A 25,333-nucleotide genomic window follows, 5' to 3' on the forward strand; every position below is an offset into this window, starting at 1 on the left:
ATGAAGGATGCTCAACATCATTGAGCATCCTCAAAGACATGCAAATCAAAACCACAATGAGATAATATTTCATACCTACTACGATGACTAGAATCAAAAAGTTTAAAAGTGCTGGAAAGGATGTAGAGAAATCAAAATCCTGACACAGTGCACACTACTAGTGGGAATGTGAAATGGGACAGCCTTTTAGGAAAACAGCCTGGCAGTGCATCAAGCACAGTGTTGCCATATGACCCATCAATTTTGCACACTTGTTTATAGCAATACTATTCATAACAGTCAAAAGGCTGAAGCAGCCTAAATGTCCACCAAGGGATGAATATATAAGCATTATATGGTATCTCTGTACAATGGAACATTACTCAGCCATAAAAGGGAATGAAGTACTGACAACTTGCTACAACTCACGTTATCTTGAAAACATAAGTGAAAGAAGTCAATCATAAAAGACCACATACTAAAATGATTCCGTTCATATGGAAGTCCAGAATAAGGAAATCTAGAAATAGAAACTAGATAAATGACTGCTTAGGGACTGAGGGGTCAGGGTGAGATGGGTGTAAGGGGGGTGATTGCTAAAGGGCACAGAATTTCTTTTTGAGGCAATGAAAATATTCAAAAATTAACTGGTGATGGTTGCACATACCTGAATATACTAAGAACCACTGAATTATACACCTGAAATGAGTGACTTATATCTCAGTAAAGCTGTTTTTTTAAAAAAGAACCAAGCCCCTTCAAAACCAATATGAAAATAGTCTAAACTTATTTAAAGCACTGTAACTCCAAACAAGGAGACTTCATTAATCACATATTAGATTGGCAAATATTAAAATATTTGCTATTACCCAGTGCTGTTGAGGCTGTGGAAAACAAGCCCCTTTTACTGCCTGTGGGAGTAAACTAGTGTAATCTCCTTGCAAGAAAATTTAGTAAAACATCAATTAAAATACATGCACAATCTGACTCAGCAGTTCCACCACTTGGAAAGAGCATCACAGGGGCCCTAGCAGAGGGAAGCCAGCACACAACAGGGGGGATGCTCACTGCAGCACTGCTTAAATGAGCAGAGACTGAAAATAACCTACACATCCCTCAGTGGGGGCCTGGGAGAATCAGCTGTGCTGCATCTGTACCGTGGAATACCATGCAGCCACCAGGAAGGATAAGCGTAAGTGAGACCAGCTGAGCAGGGAAAGGTGTGCTTCACACATTCATGTGCTTATCCATTCATGTTCATAAAAAACACATATGCTATATATGGATTAGGCTTAAACTGTCTTGCATGGAGAATTCCATGAACAGAGGATCCCTGTGAGCTATGGACCGTGGGGTCGCAAAGAGTCAGACACGACTGAGCAACTAACACTTTCACTTTTAAAGTGTCTTTTGGAAGAATACATGCAGAACTGGTAATAATTTCTTGCTTTAGATACAAATGGTTGGTCATTCAAGTGAGACACGAAATATCGATCTTTGGATGGAAATAATGAGTCTGGCTTTTGACCATTAAAGGACATCTGAGAAAAGGAGTCAGTGGGACTCAACAGAGAAAGGAAGGCAGGTATTATGTATTTCATATTTTCAAATACTCTCTGAACTTTCAAATTATGTACATGCATTACTCATATTTTATAATAAGTTGTAAACAAAATTAAAATATTAAGGAGAAAAAGAAGATACTGACAAACAAAAAGATGAATGCCTGATACCAAAGTGAAAGTGAAAGTGAAGTCGCTCAGTCATGTCCCGACTCTTTGCGACCCCATGGACTGTAGCCTACCAGGCTCCTCCATCCATGGAATTTTCCAGGCAAGAGTACTGGAGTGGGTTGCCATTTCCTTCTCCAGGGGATCTTCCCAACCCAGGGATCAAACCCGGGTCTCCCGCATTGCAGGCAGATGCTTTACCTGATACCAACTACTGCTTAATTCTATAATCAGTACATCAAAGTCTTTTTTTTTTTTTTTTAATACTATGCATCTGGGAAAGTTATTCTTGAGCAATCTCTATGTATTACTGTACATGACTGAATAGATAAGTCAATAATATTTGTCTGAAAGATGACATGAGAGTCCAGAGCAAGCTAAAAAAACGAGTGTCGTGTATTCAATGACATGTAAGTTCATTCTCCTATTCAAACTAGAATTCAGATTCAGCAAGGACCCACTGGGCACTCACTGTGTCAGACCCTCGTGGGCATACTGAAAGACAATAGGAACAGAGGGTCTGGTAGCTGGCTTTCTGCCCTAGGTTTACTTTTGGGGGGAGAGGACACCTATGCTTATCTTCTACACCATCTGTGAAAAGGAACAAAAGTATTAAAAACTGCTCCTTTATTTTTCTCATTTCTGTTGCTGTTTCGCATTTCTCGGGATTTCTGGGATTTCTGCATTGAATTCTCAGTGCATGTGCATCCTGCACCGTTTCTTTCTCCTAACCTCCATTTATCACGACCTCATGGCCCCCACAAACCCAAGCTAACATCCACAATTTCCTGGGTTTTCCCAGAACTTGGTACGCAGCCCCATACCTCTAACCCTTAAAATGATTTAACTGATTAAACATCTGCTGTTCCCTTTTAAAGCTCACATCACAATCAAGTACAAGCAACAGTTCTTGATCTGAATTGGAAGCTTTTCATCTGGCTCCTAATTATAACTTCGGGATAGCAGCACACTTCAGGAAAGAAAGCACCAGAACAGTTCCACTTTATTACTATGCCTGCTGTCTTCAAAGTACAGAGAATATGAAGGTGCATTGTGGTTTAGAATCACCATAACATTTTATGCCTGAAGAACTAACACCTACCTCGACTCGAACGACAACTAAAAAGACCCAGGAAAGTTAATGAAGTAGCCAGAATCCACATTTCTGGCCTCTTCTTCTGAAGTGTGCTCTACTATGTTTTTGATGTTTCAAAATACAACTCTTTCATATTAAACATTGTATTCCCATTTCATAATTCCTGTACGTAATAAGTGCACACCCATGGCTGCATGCCGGCCACATGACACAGAGGTTCACTCCTTTTTCACACCTGCACGAATTATTCCTTCTGCCTGCAATGCTCTTCCTTCTGTTATGTGCAGGGCCAGCTCCTTCCTGTCAGTCAGGGCTCAGCTCAGATGACCCCACCTCAGAGAGGTCCTCCCAGACCACCTGGTCTGAAGCAGCCCTTCCTCAACATTCTCCACCACACACACATAATATCCTGTTTGTTTCTAAAAATCACGATCTGAAATCACCTTCAGTTGATTATCTCATAGTTTGTATCTCCCCACCCCTCGTAGCTCAGTCAGTAAAGAATCTTCCTGCAATGCAGGAGACCCAGGTTTGATCCCTGGGTTCGGAAGATCCCCTGGAGCAGGGAATGACTACCCACTCCAGTATTCTTGCCTGGAGAAGCCCCATGGACAGAGGAGCATGGCAGGCTATAGTGCATGGGGTTACAAGAGTCAGACATGACTTAGTGACTCAGCCTGAAACTGAACATAATGATTTCCCACTCTACATTCCTTGAAATCTACACTCCTACAAAATCTAATGATGTTAAAAATTATCAGCAATTTTCAAATGCAATCTCATAAACATGAGTTGAACAAAACAAAGTCTTTAAGGAGTTGAAGCACTTCCTTAAGTACACAGTAACCTTCGGAGTAGTCAGAGAAACTGTTTCCTATGTCAACTCCCTGGTTAGAAATAACAATATCTATATCTACATCTCTGTCTGTCCATCTAACACCATATGCATCTGAGGTAACCTGTCAGGTCATCTGGTTCCTGTCTTATAGCAGCTTACAACCTAACTGGAAGTTTCCATCTAATGTTTCTTTCATACATAAACCATTTTACCCAAAGGAAATAAAGGAAGCTACTGAGGAATATGAGATTATGTACCTGATGAATTCTTTCCACATCAGTAAGGCTTCTAGTGTTTTCAGTGGGGGTAAAAGTTCGAATAATTATTTTAGTAAGCTGTTCTAAATTTCCACTACCCTCTTCTGCAGAAATCTAACACTCAAACCAGGTGCATCTGTTCAAAACTGCTACGGTCCTGTCGGATCTGTCGATAAAGCCAACCCTACTAGAGTAGCCCAAGCAACTGTACCAAGGATGTACCAAACAACTGTACCAAGCCAAAGGCAATCATGTATGGCGAGAACATTAAGGGAGGTCAAATGCTTTGAATACAGCTTTGTAAAATTATGCCTAAGAAAAGAGCTTCAGACTGGATGGTGGTACCTTGAACCTGAGACTCCCCTTTTGGGGGAAGCATTAATCCTAGCTGATAAAGAAAAATGCTTCTGTATCCTGACTGATACTGAACTGTTGTTCTGATATCTACTGTCCATTCTAGACTATGTTACATTTCCTTGCCCAAACCCTGTTATGAAAAACAATCTGGGCCTGTGCCTTTCTTGCACAGGAAGGATAAATCTATCTATCCACAGACCCTAAACAATATGCTCTCAGACTATACATGAAATGGGGGAAATTATTTTCTTTCTAAGTAGATGAAGCATCAAACAAGTCCCTGTAGAAAAGAATGTCCAAAGTATGTCTGTCTTCAAATAATTATTAGAACATACTAAAAAATAAAACCATCACATGTAACTCTGTGGTACAGTTAGAAAGTAACCTTAATTCCTGTTTCTTTGACCTCAAGTGTCTATCTTACTCTATAGACAAAAAAATCCAGCTAGAATAACAGATAAGATTGGAGCATGGACCAGTCAAGTCTGAAAAACATGCACAGTGGTTCTTTGTAAATCAGCAACTACAAAATATGTACTTGGTTCCATATAGTGTTAGGTGCCAAGATGAATAAATCTTAGAAAGCACTCACAGAACTCAGATGGAGACCAAAAACAAACAAACAAAATCGAGAACAATTGGATTTGCTGAATTCAATATGGTGAGTCCAATGTAACAGTGATACAGATACATGTTTTAAGTGGTACTGCTAGCAGTCTCCTCTTTTGCCAACAGTACATTCCTAGAGAACACATCATACAGGATTTCTCAAAGGTACTGTTTTCCTTTTGGGACTCGTGCCAAATAAACTGCACTAAATTGCACCCAATAAATTGGTAAACAGTATGTTCAAATGACAATTTTTCTACAATTAGAAATGTTACTAACAAAACAAAATACTAAGCATTAAAGTGAAAGTGAAGTCGCTCAGTCGTGTCCGACTCTTTGCGACCCCATGGACTGTAGCCTACCAGGCTCCTCTGTCCATGGGATTTTCCAGGCAATAGTACTGGAGTGAACTGCCATTTCTTTCTCCGGGGATCTTCCTGACCCAGGAATCGAACCCGGGTCTCCTGCATTGTAGACAGACGCTTTACCATCTGAGTGAGCCACCAGGGAAGTCTTGGTGGCTTCTCTAATAGCTCAGCTGGTAAAGAATCTGTCTGCAATGCAGGAGACCCTGGTTCAATTTCTGAAGATCTGCAGGAGAAGGGATATAGGCTACCCACTCCAGTGTTAAGCCAATGTGGCTACATACTGACCAGTAATTATTGTTAATTTCCACTAAGCATTATGTCCAATTAAAAAAACAAATCCAACAGGTTACATAAGGATCTTCAAGCTTCAGAGATATATCAAAGGGATAAAACAGTTATGCAAAAATCTTACACAATAAACAAAACATTTTTATAATAGCTGTATTATCTGGTCTCTTCAGGAAAAAATTTGAGGCAATGCTTTTTCCCCCTCAAGATAAATACCCTGTGCTAGAAGGAACATTTAAAGTTATCTCATGGACTCTAACGTGTGTGTATGTGTGTGATCAGTCATGTCTGACTCTTTGCGACCCATTGGACTACAGTCTGCTAGGCTCCTCTATCTGTGAAATTTTCCAGGCAAGAATACTGGAGTAAATTGCCATTTCTTAATCCAGGGTATCTTCCCAATCCAGGGATCAAGCCTGAAGCTGTTCTCAAAGTACTGCACTGACCTTTAATGATAATTCAGCAAGAAAAATAACGGTATGATCAGACTTTCATAATTCATGTAAATATAATTTTTAAAAAAACAAGTAAATTAAATAGATGTACACAGAATAGCTTTTAGGTAAACTTTTAAAAATTTCCCTAAATCTTCTGGTACCTTAGAACCTTAAAATTTTGTTAAATTCAGCTAAATAGTGAGTTAAACTCATTGAATATCTGAATCATTTTCAAATAAGAAAAAACACTGAAAAAGCAAATACTGAACATAGGTTTATCCAGTTTTGGCTTTCTTTGACTGAATTACTAAAGATATTTGGTTTTCTTAGTAAACATGTTTTGTGCCATGCTAAAAGAACTGTACTATGAGAAAGCATGATTCTAGAAATTATGAAGGGTATTCATAAATTGACTTAGGAATGCTTTATTAGAAACCAAGGTTACCAAGGGTTAAGAATTCTAATCCTTTAACATAATTAAAGCTACAAGAAATAGTAAGTGAAAAATCTTCATATAAAAGAAAAATAGGATGGTAAAAGAAGGTATAAGAGATGTATTTTTGTTGAAATAAAAGAAAATAACTGTCCTAAAGCAGGCTTATCATTTCAGAAAGGGAAAGAGGAAAAACACAGAATAAAATCTGAAGGGGTATTATGAAAGTTGTAGGATTTTGGAAAGAGAATCTGGGAAAGGAATTTTATGAGTGATCAAGCTGGGTAAGATTGAACAAATTTGTTGTAAGGGTTTGAAAAAAATAAGCTTTAATATCAATAGTGTACTTATGTAAAACTGGAACTTAATTTTCCATCATCTACTAAAAGACCAAAGTTTGCTTGGACTATGATCTGCTTCTGAGAAAATTCTATGAAAGTTTTCTTTCTTACCTTTTAAGTACTCTTGTCTACAAAGCAAAGATTTTGTGTTTTACCAGAATTATTTTTCTGTGCTTCATGTTATCTCAATCAGATCTTTGTTTTTACTTATGAAAACAAAGTCTTTTCAATTTTAAAAGAGCTAAATTTTGCTCAGAACTATGTAACCTTCTTAGGTAATAAAGTATTGATTTATAATAATCTGTGATCATATTTAGTCAGATGTCTGAACGCTTCTGATGTTTTTGACAAACTTCCCCAAGATCAAACTCTAAATAAAGTCTTTTTGACCTGAAAGTAACATTGGATATTTCCAGAGGGCTCCTACAACATCTCAAAAGATTTGTTTTCTTTCTTACAAAAAGAGAAATCAAACTAATTAGGCTCATTTGGCATGTTAAACTATATGGGAAGCACTGTTAAATAAGTGATGATAAACTTTCTTAGGTTATAATGCATGGTGAATGTTATTAATATAAATGTTCCAGAAATTTTATAAAATTCTGATATATCCTGGTATGATGTTACCAGTCATAATCTAGTTAGTCTCTTAAAATGTATGTCACAGAAATAACCAACTTCAGTAATCTGTTCATAGTGTATTCCTGAGAGACGAAACCTCAGACACCACACTCTGCAGTCTGGAAATTTCATCTCTAGAAAGACTCCTTTCAATCCCACTGAAAAGGCCTCAATCAGGTACTGTTAACCAACCTTATGTCATCAAATCCCAAAAGAAATACTCTTGGATTAACACATCACATGTAAAGAAAGCATCAAACCCAGAGTGGACTTACACTGGTGACTTGAAAACAAAGACCTCTAAGAAATGAAGCAGATGACATCTGAAGGAGACAGCTGACAGAACCAGGCCAGTATACCTTTTTCTCTCGTTCTTAGGAAGACAATGCTGTTATTGGCATTTCCCAAACTACTGCAAAAAGGGGAACTTCTCTGACCTTTGGATCTGTCATTAGAAACTTCAATCTGTTCATGATACTGGAAATACCTCATTTTTCCCTGTAACCAATTTCTCATCACCAACATCTGCTGGATCATAGAAAAAGTTAAGGGAATTCCAAAAACATCTGCTTCTGTTTCACTGACTATGCTAAAGTCTTTGACTGTGTGGATCACAACAAACTGGAAATTTCTTAAGAGATGGGAATACCAAACCACCTTACCTGCCTCCTGAGAAACCTGTATGCATGTCAAGAAGCAACAGTGAGAACTGGACATGGAACAACAGATTTGTTCAAAATTGGGAAAAGAATATGCCAAGGCTGTATATTGTCACCCTGCCTATTTAACTTCTATGCAGAGTACATCATGCGAAATGCTGAGCTGGATGAAGCACAAGCTGGAATCAAGATTTCCAGGAGAAATAACAATAACCTCAGATATGCAGATGACACCATCCTTATGGCAGAAAGCAAAAAACTAAAGATAAAGAGCCTCCTGGTGAAAGTGGAATAGGAGAGTGAAAAAGCTGACTTGAAACCCAACATTCAAAAAACGAAGATCATGGCATCTGGTCCCATCACTTCTTGGCTAATAGATGGGGTGAAAGCAGAAACAGTGATGTTTTATTTTCTTGGGCTCCAAAATCACTGAGGATGGTGACTGCAGCCTTGAAATGAAAAAACGCTTGCTCCTTCGAAGAAAAGGTATGACAAACCTAGAAAGCATACTGAAAATCAGAGACATCATTCCACTGACAAAGGTTACACAGTCAAAGCTATGGTTTTTCCACTTGTCATGGGTGGATGTGACTCGGACCATAAAGAAGGCTGAACACAAAAGAATCGATGCTTTTCAATGTGGTGCCGGAGAAGATTCTTAAGAGTCCCTTGGACAGCAAGGAGATCAAACCAATCAATCCTAAAGAAAATCAACCCTCAATATTCATTAGAAAGACTGATAGTGAAGCTACAATACTTTGGCCACCTGATGCAAAGAGCTGACTCAATGGAAAAGACCCTGATGGTGGGAAAGATTGAGGGCAAAAGAAGAAGGGGGCAATAGAGGATGAAGTGATTGGATGCATTAATCACTGATTTATCAGTGATCTGATTAAATGGACATGAGTTTGAGCAAACTCCGGGAGACGTGAAGGACTGGGAAGCTTGGCATGCTGCAGTCCATGGAGTCACAGACACAGACACGACTTAGTGACTAAACATCAACACATCACTTACATGTGGAATATAAAATGTGGAGCAAATGAACCTATCTATGAAGTAGAAACAGACTCACAGATATACAGAACAGACATAGGGTTTCCAAGGGGGAGCCTGGGTCGGGGAGGGAAGGATAGGAGTCTGGGGTTAGTAGATGCAAACTGTTACATTTAGAACTGAAAACCACAACGGTGCTCAGGGAACTCCATTTACTATTCTGGAATAAACCACAATGGAAAAGAAAACAAAAAGGAATGTATATATGTATATAACTTAATCATTTTGCTGTATGGCAAAAATGTACACAACATTGTAAAATAACTGTAGTTCAATAAAAAATTAATAAAAAATATCCATGACAATCAATAAATATTTGTTGAATAAAAGTAGAAAAAATGGGCCCAGTGATAGGATTTGTGTACCTTTTTTAAGTTTCTACCTCTGTCACTCTTAATAAAGGCAGTGAGAAAAATTAAATATCACTTAGAAGAAACATGCGTTACTATTATGTATAACATCAGTCAGGTTCCTGTCTATCCATGTTAATTCAGAAAATCAAGGAAGAAATCCATCTCTCCCAAACTAAAATCATAACAAAAAAGCCTAATCTACTGTTTCAATAAGGAAGCAAGGAGGTGGACTGAAATCTAACTGATGGGTGAAATATAAGAAGAGTCTTCAACTAGTCCACCAAGGCAAATTAAGGCTGCCATGGCTGACCAGCTTAAAGTGATTTCTTCCACCAGCAAGATCAGCAGATTTATGAATTCTAGTTCATATTCATAGGCAGAGCACACAATGTCACACTGAAAAATGTGCTTGAAAATTCAGTAAAACATTCCAGTATGTTTTTATTAATAGTTTTAGAATTTACTCACAACTTTGCTAGACTGAGAAAGATGGTGAATCCAGTGAACTATCATTTCCTGATGTCTACTAAGGGAAGCCTTTGATGGTAGGCTTTAAGTATTCACAAATGCACAAATCATGGTTAAGACAGGCCTGTGTACAGGCTTACATGTACTGGACTGGCTGATATTACTTTATGTATGCTAGGCAGATAATCACTTTTCTGACCTTTTTAAACTCACCTTCTTGTTGATCACCGGGCTTTTCTTCAGGCTGACCATTATTCTGGTTTGGAGATCCTATAAAAACAAAGAAATATTCTGTGAAGAATGGCTATCAATATTTAACTAATGATACGGGCAATATGCTTCCTTTTTTTTTAGTGGCCTCTGGTGGGGGAGAGGGTAGATGATTCCACAGGAAATTCTACTTTTGCACTGTTTCTCTGAAACATGCCTTGAAACTGTTCATAAATCTAGATCTGCATCGCTGGATTTTTTCAGACTGAAGACATATAGTTAATGTAACACTTACCAGGTACTTACTATGTGCCCCACTGATAAAATAGATTGGACATGAGGCCATGTGGTTATGAGGAATTTCTAGTACTGACAACTCTGCTCTTCTGAGGAGAGTGGACACCCTTACTGTTAACGAGTGCCCAGGTCTTGTGCACCAGCACGCCTAACGTCATACAATGGAGAGAAGATGAAGTGGCTTTGGGTTTTCACGTAAACTTGGAAGCCTTCTTGATATAATTCTTTGAATTTTTAATTAGTAACTTAAAATTTGGAAAAAGTTTGGAGGAATTCATGCTCCACTTAAGCAACTTTTCAGGGTGCATTATTCACCCTGGATCTTTATATAATGGAAGATTAAACACATATATTACATGGGAGGCGAGCAAGTATGTTATTGTGTACTTTCCCAAAGAAGGCCACCCCCAACCAAAAACCTCCCAAGTACAAAGTAAGTATGCAAAAACAATTCTGAAGAAGCTATGTTTACTGTCTGCCAATTTCTTCCTCTTGCTGGAATCATAATCCATTTATACCAAAAGACTATAGTGTGAAGATTAAACCTGAAAGAGATCAAGGTCAGCAGACTATGTATTTAGATGTATTTAGCAGCAGGTAGCAAATAATTGACAATATTACGAAGGGCTTACTACATGCCACGCCTTGTGGGGAGCATGTAACCTGCATTAGCCCATCTAACCACCCAAACAATTCTGTGACAGGAACACAGCTAGGCAGTGACAGAAGGGAACTACATTTACTATTCTGCAATAAACCACAATGGAAAAGGAAATAAAAAGAATGAATACATGTATATAACTAAGTCATTTTGCTGTACAGCAGAAATGAACACAACACTGCAAATTAACTTTACTTCAATAAAAAATCTCCATGACACTGCACAACACTGTGAATGTATTTAATGCCACCTCTACACTGATAAATGACTACATTTTGAATTTTATGTTATGTGCATGTTTCAACAATGAAATAACACAAAAAACAAAGAAAAACTCCAAGAAGTCAGAGCTTGTTCCCTTTTGCACTGTGTCCACACATTCAGATCAGATCAGATCAGATCAGTCACTCAGTCGTGTCCAACTCTTTGTGACCCCATGAATCGCAGCACGCCAGGCCTCCCTGTCCATCACCAACTCCCGGAGTTCACTGAGACTCACGTCCATCGAGTCGGTGATGCCATCCAGCTATCTCATCCTCCATCGTCCCCTTTTCCTCCTGCCCCCAGTCCCTCCCAGCATCAGAGTCTTTTCCAATGAGTCAACTCTTCGCATGAGGTGGCCAAAGTACTGGAGTTTCAGCTTTAGCATCATTCCTTCCAAAGAAATCCCAGGGTTGATCTCCTTCAGGATGGACTGGTTGGATCTCCTTGCAGTCCAAGGGACTCTCAAGAGTCTTCTCCAACACCACAGTTCCAAAGCATCAATTCTTCAGGCGCTCAGCTTTCTTCACAGTCCAACTCTCACATCCATACATAACCACAGGAAAAACCATAGCCTTGACTAGACGAACCTTCGTTGGCAAAGTAATGTCTCTGCTTTTGAATATGCTGTCAAGGTTGGTCATAACTTTCCTTCCAGGAGTAAGCGTCTTTTAATTTCATGGCTGCAGTCACCATCTGCAGTGATTTTGGAGCCCAGAAAAATAAAGTCTGACACTGTTTCCACTGTTTCCCCATCTATTTCCCATGAAGTGGTGGGACTGGATGCCATGATCTTCGTTTTCTGAATGTTGAGCTTTTAGCCAATTTTTCACTCTCCACTTTCACTTTCATCAAGAGGCTTTTTAGTTCCTCTTCACTTTCTGCCACAAGGGTGGTGTCATCTGCATATCTGAGGTTATTGATATTTCTCCTGGCAATCTTGATTCCAGCTTGTGTTTCTTCCAGTCCAGCGTTTCTCATGATGTACTCCACACATTAAAGACACTCAATAAATACTTGTTGAATAAAGTAGAAAATATGGGTCCAGTGATAGGATTTGTGTGCCTTTTTTAAGTTTCTACCTCTGTCACTCTTAATAAAGGCAGTGAGAAGATAAACTAAATATCACTTAGAAGAAACATGCGTTGATGGTACTATTATTTATAACATCAGTCTGCTCCTATTTTTACATGTTAATTGAGAAAATCAACAAAGAAATCCATCTGTCCCAAACAAAATGCACAAGAAAAAAGCCTCATCTATTGTTTTAATAAGGAAGCAATGGCATGGATTGAAATCTAACTGATGGGCGAAATATAAGCAGGGTCTCCTTAGAGTCCACCAAGGCAACTTAAGGCTGCCATGGCTGACCAGCTTAAAGTGATTTCTTCCACCAGCAAGATCAGCAGATTTATGAATTCTAGTTCATATCCATAGGCAGAGCACACAATGTCACACTGAAAAATGTGCTTGAAAACTCAGTAAAACATTCCAGTATGTTTTTATTAATAGTTTTAGAATTAACTCACAACTTTGCTAGACTGAGAAAGATGGTGAATCCAGTGAACTATCATTTCCTCATGCCTACTAAGAGAAGCCTTTGATGGTAGGCTTTAAGTATTCACAAATGCACAAATCATGGTCAAGACAGGCCTGTGTACCAGCTTACATGTACTGGACTAGCTGATATTACTTTATGTATCCTAAGCAGAGAATCTGTTTTCTGACCTTTTTAAACTCACCTCCTTGCTGACCACTGGACTTTTCTTTAGATTGATCATTATTCTGCTTTGGAGATCCTATAAAAACAAAGAAATATTCTGTGAAGAATGGCTATCAATATTTAACTAATGATACGGGCAATATGCTTCTTTTTTTTTTTAGTGGCCTCTGGTGGGGGAGAGGGTAGATGATTCCACAGGAAATTCTACTTTTGCACTGTTTCTCTGAAACATGCCTTGAAACTGTTCATAAATCTAGATCTGTATCGCTGGATTTTTTCAGACAGAAGACATATAGTTAATGTAACACTTACCAGGTACTTACTATGTGCTCCACTGATAAAATAGATTGGACATGAGGCCATGTGGTTATGAGGAATTTCTACTACTGACAACTCTGCTCTTCTGAGGAGAGTGGACACCCTTACTATGAACGAGTGCCCAGGTCTTGTGCGCCAGCACGCCTAACTTCATACAATAGAGAGCAGATGAAGTGGCTTAGGGTTTTCATGTAAACTTGGAAGCCTTCTTGATATAATTCTTTGAATTTTTAATTAGTAACTTAAAATTTGGAAAAAGTTTGGAGGAATTCATGCTCCACTTAAGCAACTTTTCAGGGTGCATTATTCATCCTGGATCTTTATATAATGGTAGATTAAACACATTATTACATGGGAGGCGAGCAAGTATGTTATTGTGTACTTTCCCAAAGAAGGCTGCCCCCACACCAAAAACCTCCCAAGTACAAAGAAAGTATGCAAAAACAATTCTGAAGAAGCTATGTTTACTCTGTCTGCCAGTTTCTTCCTCTTGCTGGAACCATAATCCATTTATACCAAAACACTATGCTGTGAAAATTAAACCTGAAAGAGATCAAGGTCAGCAGACTATGTATTTAGATGTATTTAGCAGCAGGTAGCAAATAATTGACAATATTACGAAGGGCTTACTACATGCCACGCCTTGTGGGGAGCATGTAACCTGCATTAGCCCATCTAACCACCCAAACAATTCTGTGACAGGAACACAGCTAGGCAGTGACAGAAGGGAACTACATTAACTATTCTGCAATAAACCATAATGGAAAAGGAAATAAAAAGAATGAATACATGTATATAACTAAGTCATTTTGCTGTACAGCAGAAATGAACACAACACTGCAAATTACCTTTACTTCAATAAAAAATTACTAAAAAATCTCCATGACACTGCACAACACTGTGAATGTATTTAATGCCACCTCTACACTGATAAATGACTACACTTTGAATTTTATGTTATGTGCATGTTTCAACAATAAAATAACACAAAAAACAAAGAAAAACTCCAAGAAGTCAGAGCTTGGTCCCTTTTGTACTGTGTCCACACATTAAAGACACTCAATAAATACTTGTTGAATAAAAATAGAAAATTGGATCCAGTGATAGGATTTGTGTACCTTTTTTAAGTTTCTACCTCTGTCACTCTTAATAAAGGCAGTGAGAAGATAAACTAAATATCACTTAGAAGAAACATGCGTTGATGGTACTATTATTTATAACATCAGTCTGCTCCTATCTTTACATGTTAATTGAGAAAATCAAGGAAGAAATCCATCTGTCCCAAACAAAAAGCACAAGAAAAAAGCCTCATCGATTGTTTTAATAAGGAAGCAAGGGCGTGGATGGAAATTTATCTGATGGGTGAAATATAAGCAGGGTCTCCTTAGAGTCCACCAAGGCAAATTAAGGCTGCCATGGCTGACCAGCTTAAAGTGATTTCTTCCACCAGCAAGATCAGCAGATTTATAAATTCTAGTTCATATCCATAGGCAAAGCACACAATGTCATACCAAAAAATGCGCTAGAAAACCCAGTAATAAATTCCAGTATGTTTTTATTAATAGTTTTAGAATTTACTCACAACTTTGCTAGACTGAGAAAGATGGTGAATCCAGTGAACTATCATTTCCTGATGCCTACTAAGGGAAGTTTTTGATGGTAGGCTTTAAGTATTCACAAACGCACAAATCATGGTTAAGACAGGCCTGTGTACAGGCTTACATGTACTGGACTAGCTGATATTACTTTATGTATCTAGGCAGATAATCCGTTTTCTGACCTTATAAAACTCACCTCCTTGGTTGTTATCATTGGAGTTTCCTCCAGACTGAGGATTATTCTGGCTTGAAGATCCTATAAAAACAAAGGAATATCCTGTGCATAATGGCCATCAATATTGAACTAACGATACTGGCATTATGCTTCTTTTTTTTTTTTTTTCTTTCAGCCTCTGGTGGGTGAGAGGGTAGATTATTCCACAGGAAATTCTACTTTTGCACTGCTTCTATGAAACATGCCTTGAAACTGTTAATAAATCTAGATGTGTATCACTCGATTTTTTCAGACAGAAAACATGTAGCTAATGTAACACTTACCAGGTACTTACTCTGTGCCAGCCACTGATAAAATAGTTTGGACATGAAGCCATGTGGTTATGAGGTATTTCTACTACTGACAACTCTGCTCTTCTGAGGAGAGTGGACACCCTTACTGTTAACGAGTGCCCAGGTCTTGTGCACCAGCACACCTAACTTCATACAATGGAGAGAAGATGAAGTGGCTTACGGTTTTCACATAAACTTGGAAGCCGTCTTGATATAATTCTTTGAATTTTTAACTAGTAACTTAAAATTTGGAAAAAACTCTGGAAGAATTCTATGCTTCAGTTAAGCAACTTTTCAGGGTGCATTATTCACCCTGGATCTTTGCATAAGGGAAGATTAAACACATATATTACATGGGTGGCGAGTAAGTATGTGATTGTGTACTTTTCACAAAGAAGGCCTCCCCAACCCCCATCACCTCCCAAGTACAAAGAAAGTAACCAATAACAATTCTTATGGAGCAGCTTTACTCTCTGTGCAAATTTCTTCCTCTTGCTGGAACCATAATCGATTTATCCCAAAAGACTATGGTGTGAAGATTAAACCTGAAAAAGATCAAGGTCCGTATGGGCTCGATAAAAGACAGAAATGGTATAGACCTAACTGAAGCAGATGATATTAAGAAGAGTTGGCAAGAATATACAGAAGATCTGTACAAAGAAGATCTTCACGACCCAGATAATCACCATAGTGTGATCACTCACCTAGAGCCAGACATCCTGGAATGTGAAGTCAAGTGGGCCTTAGAAAAAAATCACTACGAACAAAGCTAGTGGAGGTGATGGAATTCCAGTTGAGCTATTTCAAATCCTGAAAGATGATGCTGTGAAAGTGCTGCACTCAATATGCCAGCAAATTTGGAAAGCTCAGCAGTGGGCACAGGACTGGAAACAGTCAGTTTTCATTCCAATCCCACAGAGAGGCAATACCAAAGAATGCTCACACTACTGCACAATTGCACTCATCTTACACGCTAGTAAAGTAATGCCCCAAATTCTCCAAGCCAGGCTTCAAGAGTACATGAACCGTGAACTTCCAGATGTCCAAGCTCGTTTTAGAAAAGGCAGAGGAACCAGAGATCAAATTGCCAAGATCCGCTGGATCATGGAAAAAGCAAGAGAGTTCCAGAAAAACATCTGCTTCTGCTTTATTGACCATGCCAAAGCCTTTGACTGTGTGGATCACAATAAACTGTGGAAAATTCTCAAAGACATGGGAATACCAGAGCACGTGACCTGCCTCTTGAGAAACCTGTATGCAGGTCAGGAAGCAACAGTTAGAACTGCACATGGAACAACAGGCTGGTTCCAAATAGGAAAAGGAGTACGTCAAGACTGTATATTGTCACCCTGCTTATTTAACTTCTATGCAGAGTACATCATGAGAAACTCTGCACTGGAGGAAGCACAAGCTGGAATCAAGATTGCTGGGAGAAATATCAATAACCTCAGATATGCAGATGACATCAACCTTATGGCAGAAAGTGAAGAGGAACTAAAGAGCCTCTTGATGAAAGTGAAAGAGGAGAGTGAAAAAGTTGGCTTAAAGCTCAAATTTCAGAAAAGGAAGATCATGGCATCTGGTCCCATCACTTCATGGCAAATAGACGGGGAAACAGTGGAAAGTGTCAGACTTTATTTTTCTGGGCTCCAAAATCACTACAGATGGTGACTGCAGCCATGAAATTAAAAGACGCTTACTCCATGGAAGGAAATTTATGACCAACCTAGATGATAGCATATTGAAAAGCAGAGACATTACTTTGCCAACAAAGGTCTGTCTAGTCAAGGCTATGGTTTTTGCAGTGGTCCTGTATAGATGTGAGAGTTGGACTGGGAAGAAAGCTGAGTGCCGAAGAATTGATGCTTTTGAACTGTGGTGTTGGAAAAGACTCTTGAGAGTCCCTTGGACTGCAAGGAGATCCAACCAGTCCATCCTAAAGGAGATCAGTCCTGGGTGTTCATTGAAAGGACTGATGTTAAAGCTGAAACTCCAATACTTTGGCTACTTCATGCGAATAGTTGACTAACTGGCAAAGACCCTGATGCTGGGAGGGATTGGGGGCAGTAGGAGAAGGGGACGACAGAGGATGAGATGGCTGGATGGCATCACTGACTCGATGGACATGAGTTTGAATGAACTCCGGGAATTGGACCAGGGAGGCCTGGTGTGCTGCGATTCATGGAGTCACAAAGAGTCAGACACGACTAGTGACTGAACTGGAGCAGCCCGGAGCAAATAATTGAGAATATGATGAAGGGCTTACTACATGCTATGCCTTGTGGGGAGCATGTAACCTGCATTAGCCCATCTAACCCCCAAAACAATTCTGTGACAGGAACACAGCTAGGCAGTGATAGAAGACCCACAGGAGACACATAGGAGACCACCCAGCTGTGTTTAGTTGCTCCGCTGTGTCTGACTCTTTGCAATCCTGTGGACTGTAGCCCACGAGGCACCTCTGTCCGTGGAGATGCTCCAGGGAAGAATACTGGAGTGACTTGCCACGTCCTCCTCCAGGGGATCTTTCCAACCCAGTGATCAAATCCAGGTCTCCTGCACTGCAGGTGGATTCTTTACCATCTGAGCCACCAGAAAAGCCCGGGAAAACTGGAGTGGGTAGCCGACCCCTTTCTCCAGGGGATTCCACCCAGGAATCAAACCAGGGTCTCCTGCCTTGCAGGCAGATTCTGGACACTCAGCCAGTAAGCGGCGGATTCTCAGATGTGGACCAGGCTGTTTGATTCCAAAGTGCATACGTGAGAGTGCCAAATCGAAGTGCTGATTTTCTACGATAAACCTGCTTCTGCCCGCATATTCCCAGTTGTTGCATTGGTGATTGCTCAACCCTAACACCAGGAAGTTATCTTTTGAGTTTTCCTTCATCCTCACTCCACCATCCAAACCATTAGCAATGATTTCAGTTCCACACCCCAAGGAGATCTAGACTCTACCCTCTTATCCCCATTACCCCATGTCTTCATCTTTTGCCCAGATTACAAGAGCCTCCTGTTTTTCTCTCCCTGCTGTCGTCACTCTTATGATGTTTTCCGTTTTTCTTTTTTCTGCCTTGAGGAAGAAGGCAGAAACTCCCTTCTAAGCTCTTTCTAGTTTTAAGACCTCTTCACCCTTTTTCAAAAATACCTATCAAGTACCTACTGTGTGCAAGCACTGATATAAAGAATGTCTTGGATGATCTAAGTACAGGGAGGCGGGTGCTTTACGTGAGAAAAAGAGACCAAGTATTACAGCAGAATACTTCACTAAATGGACTTAAGTTCATAAAGTGCCACAGATTCATTAAAGATTAATTTCATCTCCTAACTGGATACCCTTTATGGTGGCCTTTGAAGACTGCAATCACTTTATACTTAGCTTATTAAAAAGGTCTAACCAAGGTCCGCCTAGTCAAAGCTATGGTTTTGACAGTAGGCATGTGCAGATGTGAGTTGAACCATAAAGAAGACTCAACACAAAATAACTGATGCTTTTGAATGTGGTGCAAGAGAAGATTCGTAAGAGTCTCTTGGACTGCAATGAGATCAAACCAGTCAATCCTAAAGAAAATCAACCTTCAATATTCATTGGAAAGACTGATGCTGAAGCTACAATACTTTGGCCACCTGATGCAAAGAGCTGACTCGCTGGAAAAGACCCTGATGCTGGGCAAGACTGAAGGCAAAAGCAGAAGGGGGCAACAGAGGATGAGGTGATTGGATGGATTACTCACGGATTAATCAGTGATCTGATTAAATGGACATGAGTTTGAACAAACTCCAGGAGACACGAAGGACCGGGAACCTTGGCATGCTGCAGTCCATGTGGTCACAGAGTCAGACACAACTTAGTGACTAAACAACAACAAATCCCTTATATGTGGAACCAAAAAATGGAGCAAATGAACCTATGTTTGAAGTAGAAACAGACTCACAGACATACAGAACAGACTTAGGATTTCCAAGGGGGAACAGGGGTTGGGGAGGGGGGGTCTAAGAGTTTGGAGTTAGTCGATGCAAACTGTTACATATAGAATTCAGAAACCACAACAGTGCACAGGGAACTCCATTTACTATTCTGGAATAAACCATAATGGAAAAGAAAATAAAAAACAATGTATACATGTATATAACTACGTAATTTTGCTCTACAGCAGAAATGAACACAACATTGTAAATTAACTGTACTTCAATAAAAAATTACTAAAAAATCTCCACGACACTGTACAACATTGTGAATGTATTTAATGCCACCTCAACACTGAAAAATGGCTAACTCTGTGAATTTTTAGTTATGTGTGTGTTTCAACAATAGAATAACACAAAAAACAAAGAAAAACTCCAAGAAGTCAGAGCTTGGTCCCTTTTGTACTGTGTCCACACATTAGAGACACTCAATATCTGTTGAATAAAAGTAGAAAAAATGGGTCCAGTGACAGGATTTGTGTACCTTTTTAAAGTTTCTACCTCTGTAACTCTTAATAAACGCAGTGAGAAGATAAACTAAATATCACTTAGAAGAAACATGTGTTGATGGTACTATTATTTATAACATCAATCAGGTTCCTATTTATCCATGTTAATTCAGGAAATCAAGGAAGAAATCCATCTCTCCCAAACTAAAATCATAACAAAAAAGCCTAATCTACTGTTTCAATAAGAAGCAAGTGGGTGGATTGAAATCTAATTGATGGGTGAAACATAAGAAGGGTCTTAAACTAGTCCACCAAGGCAAATTAAGGCTGCCATGGCTGACCAGCTTAAAGTGATTTCTTCCACCAGCAAGATCAGCAGATTTATGAATTTTAGTTCATATCCATAGGCAGAGCGCACAATGTCATACCAAAAAATGTGCTAGAAAACTCAGTAATACATTCCAGTATGTTTTTATTAATAGTTTTAGAATTTACTCACAACTTTGCTAGACTGAGAAAGATGGTGAATCCAGTGAACTATCATTTTCTGATGCCTACTAAGGGAAGCCTTTGATGGTAGGCTTTAAGTATTCACAAACGCACAAATCATGGTTAAGACAGGCCTGTGTACAGGCTTACATGTACTGGACTAGCTGATATTACTTTATGTATCTAGGCAGATAATCCGTTTTCTGACCTTATAAAACTCACCTGCTTGGTTTTTACCATTGGAGTTTCCTCCAGACTGAGGATTATTCTGGCTTGAAGATCCTATAAAAACAAAGAAATATCCTGTGAAGAAAGGCCATCAATATTGAACTAAGGGTACTGGCAATATGTTTCTTTCGGCTTCTGAGGTGTGGCAGGGTAGATTATTCCACAGGAAATTCTACTTTTGCACTGCTTCTATGAAACATGCCTTGAAACTGTTCATAAATCTAGATCTGCATCACTGGATTTTTAAAGACAGAAAACATGTAGCTAATGTAACACTTACCAGGTACTTACTATGTGCCAGCCACTGATAAAATAGTTTGGACATGAGGCCTTGTGGTTATGAGGAATTTCTACTGACAACTCTGCTCTTCTGAGGAGAGTGGACACCCTTACTGTTAACGAGTGCCCAGGTCTTGTGCACCAGCACGCCTAACTTCATACCATGGAGAGAAGATGAAGTGGCTTATGGTTTTCACATAAACTTGGAAGCCTTCTTGATATAATTCTTTGAATTTTTAACTACTAACTTAAAATATGGAAAAATTTGGAGGAATTCATGCTCTAGTTAAGCAACTTTTTAGGGTGCATTATTCATCCTGGATCTTTATATAATGGAAGATTAAACACATTTATTACATGGGAGGCAAGCAAGTATGTTACTGTGTACTTTCCCAAAGAAGGCCACCCCCACACCAAAAACCTCCCAAGTACGAGGAAAGTACACAGAAACAATTCTGAAGAAGCTATGTTTACTCTGTCTGCCAATCTTCCTCTTGCTGGAACCATAATCCATTTATACCAAAAGACTATGCTGTGAAGATTAAACTTGAAAAAGATCAAGGTCAGTAGACCATGTATTTAGATGTATTTAGCAGCAGGTAGCAAATAACTGACAATATTATGAAGGGCTTACTACATGCCAGGCCTTGTGGGGACCATATAACCTGCATTAGCCCAACTAACCCCCAAAACAATTCTGTGACAGGAACACAGCTAGGCAGTGACAGAAGACCCACAAAAGACCCACAGGAGACCCATAGGAGACCATCCAGCTGTGTTTAGTTGCTCCATTGTGTCTGACTCTTTGCAATCCCATGGAATGTAGCCCACCAGGCACCTCTGTCCATGGAAATTCTCCAGGCAAGAATACTGGAGTGACTTGCCATGTTCTTCTCCAGGGGATCTTCCCAACCCAGGGATGGAATCCAGGTCTCCTGCACTGCAGGTGGATTCGTTACCATCTGAGCCACCATGGAAGCCCATGAATACTGGAGTGGGTAGCCGATCCCTTTCTCCAGGGGATCTTTCCCACCCAGGAATCAAACCAGGGTCTCCTGCCTTGCAGGCAGATTCTGGCCACCCAGCCAGTAAGCGGCGGATTCTCAGATGTGGACCAGGCTGTTTGATTCCAAAGCGCATACATGAGATGCCAAATCGAAGTGCTGATTTTCTACGATAAACCTGCTTCTGCCCGCACCAGGAAGTTATCTTTTCATTCTTCCTTCTTCCTCACTCCACCATCCAATCCATTAGCAATGATTTCAGTTCCACACCCCAAGTAGATCTAGACTCTACCCACTTATCCCCATTACCCCATGTCTTCATCTTTTGCCCGGATTACAAGAGCCTCCTGTTTTTCTCTCCCTGCTGTTGTCACTCTTATGATGGATGTTTTCCATTTTTCTTTTCTCTGGATTGAGGAAGAAGGCAGAAACTGCCCTCCTTCTAGCTGTTTCCAGTTTTAGGACCTCTTCACCTTTTTCAAAAAATACTTAGGAAGTACCTACTGTGTGCAAGCACTGAAATAAAGAATGTCTTGGACGATCAAAGTACAGGGAAGTGGGTGCTTCACATGACAAAAAAAGACCAAGTATTACAGCAGAATACTTCACTAAATGGGCTTAAGTTCATAAAGTGGCACAGATTCATTAGATTAGTTTGATCTCCTAATTGGCTACCCATTATGGTGACTTTTGAAGTCTGGCAACCACTTTATACATAGCTTATTAAAAAGCAGAGATATTATTTTGCCTTCAAAGGTCCGTCTAGTCAAATCTATGGTTTTTACAGTAGTCAGGTGCACATGTGAGTCAGAACATACAGAAGGCTGAACACAAAGAATTGATGATTTTGAATGTGGTGCCGGAGAAGATTCTTAAGAGTCCCTTGGACAGCAAGGAGATCAAACCAGTCAATCCTAAAGAACATCAACCTCAATATTCCTTGGAAAGACTGATGCTGAGCTATAATACTTTGGCCACCTGATGCAAAGAGCTGACTCATTGGAAAAGACCCTGATGCTGGGAAAGATTGAAGGCAGAAACAGAAGGGGACAACAGAGGATGAAGTGACTAGATGGATTAATCACTAATTAATCAGTGATCTATTAAATGGACAAGAGTTCGAGCAAACTCTGGGAGACATGAAGGACAGGGAAGCTCGGCATGCTGCAGTCCATGGGGTCACAGAGTCAGACACGACTTAGTGACTAAACATCAACAATCACTTACGTGTGGAATATAAAATATGCTACAAATGAACCTATCTATGAAGTAGAAACAGACTCACAGACATACAGAACAGACATAGGCTTTCCAAGGGGGGAGCCTGGGTCTGGGAGGGAGGGACTAGGAGTCCGGGGTTAGTAGATGCAAACTGTTACATATAGAACTAAGAAAGAACAATGGTGCTCAGGGAACTTCATTTACTATTCTGCAATAAACCACAATAGAAAAGAAAATGAAAAGAATGTATACATGTATATAACTAAGTCATTTTGCTGTATAGCAGAACTGAACACAACACTGCAAGTTAACTGCACTTCAACAAAAAATTACTAAAAAATCTCCATGACACTGCACAATGTTGTGAATGTATTTAATGCCACCTCTACACTGATAAATGCCTACATTGTGAATTTTATGTTATGTGTATGTTTCAACAATAAAATAACACAAAAAACAAAGAAAAACTCCAAGAAGTCAGAGCTTGGTCCCTTTTGTACTGTGTCCACACATTAGAGACACTCAATAAATATTTGTTGAATAAAAGTAGAAAATATGGGTCCAGTGATAGGATTTGTGTGCCTTTTTTAAGTTTCTACCTCTGTCACTCTTAATAAAGGCAGTGAGAAGATAAACTAAATATCACTTAGAACAAACATGCATTGATGGTACTATTATTTATAACATCAGTCTGCTCCTATCTTTACATGTTAATTGAGAAAATCAAGGAAGAAATCCATCTGTCCCAAACAAAAAGCACAAGAAAAAAGCCTCATCTATTGTTTCAATAAGGAAGCAAGGGCGTGGATGGAAATTTAACTGATGGGTGAAATATAAGCAGGGTCTCCTTAGAGTCCAGCAAGACAAATTAAGGCTGCCATGGCTGACCAGCTTAAAGTGATTTCTTCCACCAGCAAGATCAGCAGATTTATGAATTCTAGTTCACATCCATAGGCAGAGCGCACAATGTCATACCAAAAAATGTGCTAGAAAACTCAGTAATACATTCCAGTATGTTTTTATTAATAGTTTTAGAATTTACTCACAACTTTGCTAGACTGAGAAAGATGGTGAATCCAGTGAACTATCATTTCCTGATGCCTACTAAGGGAAGCCAATGGTAGGCTTTGCTGCTGCTGCTGCTAAGTCACTTCAGTCGTGTCCGACTCTGTGTGACCCCACAGACGGCAGCCCACCAGGCTCCCCCGTCCCTGGGATTCTCCAGGCAAGAACACTGGAGTGGGTTGCCATTTCAACTTCTCCAATTCATGACAGTGAAAAGTGAAAGTGAAGTCGCTCAGTCATGTCCGACTCTTAGAGGCCCCATGAACTGCAGCCCGATGGTAGGCTTTAAGTAGTAACAAATGCACAAATCATGGTTAACACAGGTCAGTGCACAGGCTTACATGGACTGGACTAGCTGATATTACTTTATGTATGCTAGGCAGATAATCCGTTTTCTGAAATTTTTAAACTCACCTCCTTGGTTATCATTGGAGTTTCCTGCAGATTGAAGATTCTGCTGGTTTGGAGGTCCTTTAAATACAAAGAAATATCCTGTGAAGAACGACCATCAATATTTACCTAACGATACTGGCATTATGCTTCTTTTTTTTTTGTTTCTTTCGACTCTTGGGGGTGAGAGGGTAGATTATTCCATAGGCAATTCTACTTTTGCACTGCTTCTATGAAACATGCCTTGAAACTGTTCATAAATCTAGATCTGCATCACTGGATTTCTTTCAGACTGAAGACACATAGCTAATGTAACACTTAGCAGGTACTTACTATGTGCCAGCCACTGATAAAATAGATTGGACATGAGGCCTTGTGATTATGAGGAATTTCTACTACTGACAACTCTGCTCTTCTAAGGAGAGTGGACCACCCTTACTATTAATGAGTGCCCCAGGTCTGGTATACCAGTACGCCTAACTTCATACAATGGAGAGAAGATGAAGTGGCTTAGGGTTTTCATGTAAACTTGGAAGCCTTCTTGATGTAATTCTTTGAATTTTTAACTAGTAACTTAAAATTTGGAAAAAACTTTGGAAGAATTCTATGCTTCAGTTAAGCAACTTTTCAGGGTGCATTATTCACCCTGGATCTTTGCATAAGGGAAGATTAAACACATATATTACATGGGAGGCGAGCAAGTCAGTTATTGTGTACTTTTCACAAAGAAGACCTCCCCCACCCCAAAAACCTCCCAAGTACAAAGACAGTAAGCAATAAG

At 39.5% G+C, this 25,333-nt stretch overlaps 1 protein-coding gene across 14 annotated transcripts in view; it reads right to left on the reverse strand.

Moving 5' to 3' along the window:
- TMEM123 (transmembrane protein 123) overlaps nucleotides 1-25,333 on the reverse strand; it is an 80,368-nt gene that overhangs the window by 38,129 nt on the left and 16,906 nt on the right. For 3 of the 14 annotated variants that reach the window (XM_045163026.1, XM_045163024.1, XM_045163025.1), the window contains 5 exons: nucleotides 24,577-24,654; nucleotides 20,588-20,647; nucleotides 15,155-15,214; nucleotides 13,062-13,118; nucleotides 10,104-10,160 (listed from right to left, as the gene is read on the reverse strand). In XM_045163026.1, coding sequence (XP_045018961.1) covers nucleotides 10,104-10,160; nucleotides 13,062-13,118; nucleotides 15,155-15,214; nucleotides 20,588-20,647; nucleotides 24,577-24,654 — 312 coding nt within the window. The remainder of the gene's footprint in view (nucleotides 1-10,103; nucleotides 10,161-13,061; nucleotides 13,119-15,154; nucleotides 15,215-20,587; nucleotides 20,648-24,576; nucleotides 24,655-25,333) is intronic. The other 11 variants (XM_045163028.1, XM_025267017.3, XM_045163027.1 and 8 more) reach the window with 6 other exon arrangements.

The sequence above is a fragment of the Bubalus bubalis genome, chromosome 16 (assembly GCF_019923935.1).
Source record: "Bubalus bubalis isolate 160015118507 breed Murrah chromosome 16, NDDB_SH_1, whole genome shotgun sequence".
Lineage (NCBI taxonomy): Eukaryota > Metazoa > Chordata > Mammalia > Artiodactyla > Bovidae > Bubalus > Bubalus bubalis.